We start from the raw sequence: 7,455 nt of genomic DNA, 5'->3' as shown, positions 1-7,455 counted from the left end.
CCCCCCCCCCCGTGTGCTCGCTGTGTTATTATCCCCACAGTGGACCAGATAAGGGTGAAGTTACAAGTTGGGGTTAGTTGGGCAGAGCTTCTGTTGTGATTTCTCTCAAATCAGTGAAGCGAACCCCACAGGAAGCTCGGTCCTGGCACTACCGCTGCCCCAGCTGCAGGGTCCAGCTGCCCTGTTGAGCTCAGCTAGAGCTCCGTCTTCAGAGCTGGGTTTTCCCTTTCCTGCATTCGCTCACTGTTGAGGAAGAAGGGCAGTTGTGTTTGGAGTTGTCCCGGGCCACAAATAACTAAGTGTCTTTGCTTCCATTGTCCCCATCAGCATTAGACACAGGACACGCTTCAGAGATACATTAAAAAAAACAGTAGCCTAGCCTACAAAATCCTCAAACTTCAACCCCACAGTTTCTTTCCGACATCCTTCCTGCATTAGCACGGGAATTTTCTAATTAGAGGCTGGGGTCTCACTAGTCCCCAAAACCCCAAATCCCAAGTTTTCCAAAACCTGAAACAGTTATAGCACTGACCTGACACTAGGTGTACACAGGGGTGTCCAAATTAACGTGCAATAATAAAAATTCACAGCTGGAGCTGGAGAGATGGCTCAGCGGTTAAGAGCACTGACTGCTCTTCCAGAGGTCCTGAGTTCAATTCCCAGCAACCACATGGTGGCTCACAACCATCTGTAATGGGATCCGATGCCCTCTTCTGGTGTGTCTGAAGACAGCTACAGTGTACTCACATACTGTACATAAAATAAATACATAAATCTTTTTTTAAAAAAAAAATCACAGTTGAGGATTAGAGAGCTTACTTCTTTTGGCAGAGATATCAGCTTATCAGGAGCCCCTAGAGGAGAGCCTGGGAGGAGACAGGTTTTGACCATTTAAGTCTGCGCTTTATGGGAGAGAGATGGAGCAGCCTCAGGGGTCTCTCCAAGGGCCCAGAAGCATCGAGGTGAGAAATGGTTCCCATCTCTGGTCTAATGCTAGTTTTTGTACACCGCAGCTTCCCTTTAATCTCCCAACTCAATAAATTATCCTCGCTCCAATTCCCAGTTTAAATTACTTAAAAGTTGGCAGGCTCTTAGAATACACTTGCCCTTTTCACTTGACTTGATAAGGGGGCAGAGCGTGGGGTACCTATCTGCAGGGCAACCAGCTGCCCCTACCCGCCCTTAACGAGGATATCTGGTCCGGTTCTGGTCCCTCTGGACTTTGTCACGTGAGGCCCATGTGCAAATGTGTGTGTGTCGGGGGGTGGGGGTGGAGCTGAGCTGACATGAGTGTTTTGCAGGAACACCACCATCTCCCTTTTGACCACAGACGACGCCATGGTCTCCATCGATCCCACCATGCCCGCAAATTCAGAGCGGTAAGCGGATCTCCCCCTGGGGTGTCTTACTTGTCCACGCCTTGTGCCCGGGAGTCTGCAATTTGGTTTTGTTTACTACTGCTAAAACGTGTGAAGTTTCAGCAGGAGAGGGAAGGAGGCAGATGGCAGGCAGGCGGAGGCTTGGTTCACTCCTTCCTTCTCAGGAAACCATTTTCCCTGTGAGGAGGCCATGTGCAGACACAAGGGACTGGGCTAGAAGCACAGCTCCAGCCTAAGGAACCCTTGTGGAAGAACTGGGGTTTCCTGGGGACTTTGTCTCCCCACTTGAACCCTTACTGGAACATTCAGTGCATAGGAGGTAGGAGGCTGAGGCCCAGGAGGTCAAGGGTAGCCAGTGGCCAGACCCAATCCTGGTCTCCACAGGGTTTCCTGGCCTAGAGGCATGCCTGTCTTTCACATGTGTGCCCTCATGAAAATGGATAGGACAGCTAGAGCCAGTTATCCATGCCCCTCATGGAGGACATGGAAAGGGCTCTGGAATCAAGGACGTCACTTTTCCAGGTGACCTGGGAAGTTCCTGTAGTCTCCATGTCATGTGTGCAGTTCAGAAAAACAGAACTTAACAAATGCAACCTCTGGGGCCGGCAGGATGGATCAGCTGAAACACATGAGAGCACACATGCATGTATGCACGCACATGCACACACACACACACACACACACACACACACACACACGCATGCCCATGCCCAAGGGTCCATAATGAGCACCACATCATTTGTGGCATGCTGAAAACCACCCATCAGATGCACACAGGATGGAAATACATGAGGTTATATGTTGGGGTTACAGAGGTGCGGCTACAGAGACAGAGCTAACTACACAGGCAGCTCAGTGAGGCAGGAAGATGAACACGTTTGGGAGCTCAGACCTAAATTAAATTACCACGTGGAGTGGGTAGGTAGGGGTGAGGCACCCGTGTATCCACATGGAGATAGGGAGGTAGCAGACCTAGGCGTGGTGGACCGCACTTGCCCTAGGTGTGAGCTTTCTGTCTTCAGGGTCTCCATGTCCTCCCTCACTTCCACCTCCCTCCTCTCTCCCCACTTCTCAGTACCTGAACGGTGTGCTGGGGAGGGGTTGTCAGCCCCATGCTGAAGGCTCCCTGTGTGTCAGGACATTAGGGTCAGGACCTGTTTGGTCTGGAAATTCCCAATCCCGGTCTCCACAGGGGTTCCTGGCCTAGAGTCATGCCTGTCTGTCAGTCATGAAGACGTGCATCCCACATGGGTGGCTCGGGTATAAACTATGCCAACGGCACGATGTGGCCCCTGCTGTACATTAAAACTGGCAAGCCCTTGCTGGGTGGTGGTGGCGCACGCCTTTAATCCCAGCACTTGCACTTGGGAGGCAGAGGCAGGAGGATTTCTGAGACCTACGGGCCGAGGGGAACCCCTGAAACCACTCTGGACTTAAATGTGGGCCTGTGCCTCCTGAGCCAGGCTGGTACCGTTCTCAGAGGGTACAGCACAGGATTACACTCTTCCATCTGTGTGACCCCCCCCTCTACCATCCAACTTCCCCCCAAGCTCAGGCCCACCCCACCCCCACCCATGGTTCCAGGTGGCCACATACCTGCATGCCTGATCACTCACGTTTACATTTTTAACTTTCCCCAACCTCTGAAGACCGTGGGGTTCTTCAGCTTGGACATGGTTGCGTCCCCCCTCCCTTACCTCCTCCCCTCCCTTCCCCCTCCCCCATTCCTCCCCTTTTCCAGCCCACGGCTGGAAAGGACCTGACTGTAGACTGCAGCCCTTATTCACACACTTGGAGCCGTTTCTTGTTCACGGGATGGATTTTCCCATGACTCCCGAGTCGCCAAGGTTTCTGGCTAGCCACCTCCATCCTGGCCAGAGGGGCAGCTGTCTCCATCTCTCCCGGCTTCCCGCTTTCCAAGCTATTTCTCTGCACCTGTTTCAAACCCCAAGTCACAGCAGTGAGATGGGAGGCAGGTCGGCTTCTGCTCTCGTTTGGAGCTGATGAGTAGCCTGTGCCTCAGGGCTGAGAAGTGAGAACAGACGTATCAGATGGAACTACGGGTTCACTCATAGAAGGCCTTACCCCATCTGGCTCCTTTCTCTGACCAAAGAATGTTCTGGATCTGGCCGTGTCCGGCTCTCGGAGCCGCCCCTCGGACCCTGCCCTTACTCTCTTTCTGGGGAAGGAGAACAGATGCTTAGATGGTGTGAGGAGAGTGCGGCCATATGGTGCAGCATACGGGGAGAGAGAGGAGAAGGCCAAAATTGACACCGCGCATTTCTGACATAACACAAACACATCTTGGGTTGCCGATTTTAGCCAAGTTGTGAGATGCGAGGCTTTCCGCTGGGTAAAGCAACCAACCAGGTGCCAGCGAGGAGGGCCGTACAGCCATCCCTCCACTCAGTGCACATGCCTCTTAGAAAGATGCCCAGCTGGCGCCCGGCTGCCGCCTCCCAGGGCATCATCCTAAGGAAAGCCAGTGCCCAGGCAGTTACGATTGCAGAGCAGACACTCAATGGAAGTCCAAGGTCGTTTATCAGCTCCAGAGGGAGGGAAGGGTTTATGTCATTTACATTATATTAACAGTGTCCAGGAAGAGAGTGAGGAAGTTATAACTCAGTTCAGATGGAGCCAAGAGTTTATTCAGTCCCGGAAGACACGTCACCCGGCTCTGCAGAACTGAGCTGCGAGAATTTGAGAACCAAGAGCCAAAACGAAGCAAGAAGCCATGAGATGTAGCCAGGAAGCTGTGCCTGTGGTCTGAGGGTCTTTCGATCTCTACCCAGGTCCCCCCTTACCTCTGGCCAGTGGCATCTGCTTGCTGGGTCCATTCAGACCAAAGCACCACGGGATGATGAACGGGTTGCCCATCCCAAAGCCAGACACCCCGTCACAGTGTGTCTGTCCCTTCAGAAACCCACACTTGAACATAGGAGATCATTGCTCATGGCAGGAACATAGCCTTGTTCACTGCCAGCTCCTACCACCGTGAGCGCTCAGAACGGAACGAAGGTCCCTGGACTCTGAGGCTCATCTTGACACGTAACTTCCGGATTTCATTTGCAAGTCCAGTGAGGGTCAGGTGTTGGAACTCTCTTGTCTGGGCCTGCCTACGCTGCCAGCACACATCCTGCCTGCCGTACCTCTGTGGGCTGTCTAGCTTCAGGTGGCTCTTGCTATCAGGTTGTAACTTCTGTTAAACTGCTAAGTGAACAAACAAACAAACAAAATGAACCAATCTCTCCTGGGGTTAGCTCTTGGCACTGGCCATCTCCCACCTGGTTTCCACTGGTCTCAGAAGCTCATCTCTGCCCTTAGACAGAGGTCTTTCCATCAGTGCAGAGCCTATCCCTGCCATCCAGATAGCCCAAGTCTTCTTTCTACACAGCTTCAAACCCGATAGCGGATAATGAGGTGTGGTTTTTGTCAGGGTCAGGGCTCCAGTATAGTGCTGTGAACTCCAACAGAGAAAGGGAGAGCCAGTTTGCACTGGTTTGGGGGTGAGGGGTGAGGCAAGAACTGGGCAAGAACGTCAGAGTCCTCTGGTTCCACCGGATGATGTATCTCTGGTTCTTAATTATGTCGACGACAGACATTTGCTTCCTTATAATCAAATGTGAACATTATGAAGGAACTCCAGGTAAATTCTGTAATTTTAAACATTAGATGCATCTGAATGAGAGGACTCAGAGCAGCCAGGTGGCAGGGAAAGGGGGTTTGGGGTGTAGCTCAGTGGCAGAGCATGAGCTTGAGATGTGCAGGGCCAGGGTCCCATCACCAGCACCTCAAGAAAACAAATCACCCAGAGTTAGTTGACTGAATTGTGATGCTCCGTAGGGAGTGCTTAATGCTGGCAGCCACTCACTGCAACACTTCTCTTGCAGAACTCCCTACAAGGTGAGACCTGTGGCCGTCAAGCAAGTGTCTGGTAAGGCCCTGTTATCACCTTTTAAATAAAGAGAGCGAGGGAGGAGGGGGATGAGAATTCCAGCCTCCCCTCCCCTCCCCTTCCCTATGCGGTGGCATGCATGTCTGAAACTGTGCTCCTGTCCAGCCAGTCCCTCTGAGTTCCCATCCTGTCCCAGACCCTTCTCCATTCCTGTGAGCTGCTAAGTCAGGCCTCCACCCCACCAGGTTTCCCAGGGTGCTTCAGCCAGGCATGGGATTCTTATAGAATCCCATTTCCTTTTTTCGATTGTTTTAAAATTCACTTCTATTTGTATGTGATTTATGTGCAATAAAATGCTCCCGCTGCTGGAGCGCCTAGATGCGGTCTGAAGAGCCTGCATATTGCTGTCACCATCGGTGACACAGAGGTTCCTGTGGGCATTCTCTCATGTCCCTGGCTCAGCTGCCTCGGTCCATAGCTGGCTCACTTTTGGAGACCGTCCAATGGGCAGTGTTTCGCAGAGTTTGTGTGAGGCGTTAGGGAGGAGGGGCGTAAGTGGTTTTCATTCCTGATTATCTGCATACATATGGAGCCCAGACTTGAACCTCCAGTTGACGTTCTTCCTTATGAGCCGGTTCCTCATGAACTTCCGTCTTGCTTCTTGAGACAGGGTCTCTCATTGTCCTGAGTCTCTCTGACTAGGCTAGGATGGCTGGCCAGTGAACCCCAGGGATCCTCTTGTCTCTGCCTATCCAGCCCTGGAGACCTTTGTGTGTGTGTGTGTGTGTGTGTGTGTGTGTGTGTGTGTGTGTGTGTGCACTTTACCAACTGGGCTCCCCAGCCCCCTTTCCAGAGTTTCATGCAGAAAAAAATGACCCAGGTAGTGAGTCTGCATGAGGTTTCTGAGACCCATCGGTGTCGTGAGCACCGGCCACTGTGCCTGGTAGTTGCTAATGGTCATGTTTTTCCTTCATTTCCGGATGGACATTTGGGTCATTTTTTTTTTTTATGAGTCAAGCTGCTGTGGATTAAAGAGTGGGGGTGGGGCTCGAGTGGGGCTGTGGGGTCATGGGGTCAAGTATAAGTTTAGCTCCATCCAAACCTGCCGCTTCCCTTTTCCGACATCTCTGTACCAGCTGGCCCCTTTCTTGGAGCTCTGGAACGGTCAGTCACTGCGATGACTGCGGCGGATGTGTAGTGTGCTGCAGTTCGAATTTGTGATTTTTCTTTTAAATTTAATTTGTGATTCCCTAAGGATGACTGACCGTGAGTGTCTTTGAAGCATCTGTTTTATATTTCACGACATCTTTGGCCAGCTCCTTGGTAGCTCTCGGTGGCAGCTCCTGCACTTACCGAGTTGTGAGGCTTCTTGACGCGTGGAAGGGTCACACTTAGTGTATCTAGCCCGTTTCCTTGGTAGAAAATACTGACAGATGCAGCTGAAGGAGAAAGGGTCCATCTCCAGCTCTCAGTTCAAGGCTGCAGCGTCCATCCTGGTGGGGAAATCAAGGTGGCAGGGGCTTAAAGTTGGTCACATGGCATGTAGAAAGTCCTGGGTTAAATTCCTACCACTGTAAAAATGTGTGTACCTATACATATACATTTGCATATACATATACACACATATATATACACATACATATACATCAGATATATCATATACATAAACATCATACACACACATACACATACACACACATACACATAAACATACACATACACATACATATACATATGACTTTTGTGCTGGCAAAGCCAATCCTGATACATACTCAAGGAATGGGGTTTTGTGTAACTTTGAAGCCAAGCCATACTGGAGTTGGATTCTGACTCACTAACAAAAGCTAGAGCACAGTCTAAGCAGAGCCTTGGGGATATAAGAGCTGAGCTCCATGGAGGGTTCGTGTAGGGCATGTGCGGAGGGCACACTCCAGCAGCTGGTCCAGGGCTGCTGAAGCTCCTCCCACAGCTGGGGTCAAGGGGTTTCCAAGGACTGAGAAACTGCGCTGTAGAGGACCAAGGCTCCGTGTGCGCATCCTAGCTTCAGGCTGGCAGAGTGGGCCAGGGTGGGCTAGAATCAGAAAGCACCTGCCTCCCGCCATGGGGCGAGCACCTTTTAAGTGAGAGAAGAGCCTGGGAGGGTGGCTTCCCTGAGAATGCCAGCAGGGAGCTCAGCAAAAA

General features: G+C 51.6%; 1 protein-coding gene across 5 annotated transcripts in view; it reads left to right on the top strand.

Moving 5' to 3' along the window:
- Pde9a (phosphodiesterase 9A) overlaps nt 1–7,455 on the top strand; it is a 91,139-nt gene that overhangs the window by 30,248 nt on the left and 53,436 nt on the right. For all 5 annotated transcript variants that reach the window (XM_031347066.1, XM_031347061.1, XM_031347062.1 and 2 more), the window contains exons 3-4: nt 1,302–1,379; nt 5,270–5,313. In XM_031347066.1, coding sequence (XP_031202926.1) covers nt 1,302–1,379; nt 5,270–5,313 — 122 coding nt within the window. The remainder of the gene's footprint in view (nt 1–1,301; nt 1,380–5,269; nt 5,314–7,455) is intronic.

Source organism: Mastomys coucha, unplaced genomic scaffold (genome assembly GCF_008632895.1).
Source record: "Mastomys coucha isolate ucsf_1 unplaced genomic scaffold, UCSF_Mcou_1 pScaffold3, whole genome shotgun sequence".
Lineage (NCBI taxonomy): Eukaryota > Metazoa > Chordata > Mammalia > Rodentia > Muridae > Mastomys > Mastomys coucha.
This window is presented reverse-complemented; position numbering and strand designations above follow the sequence as displayed.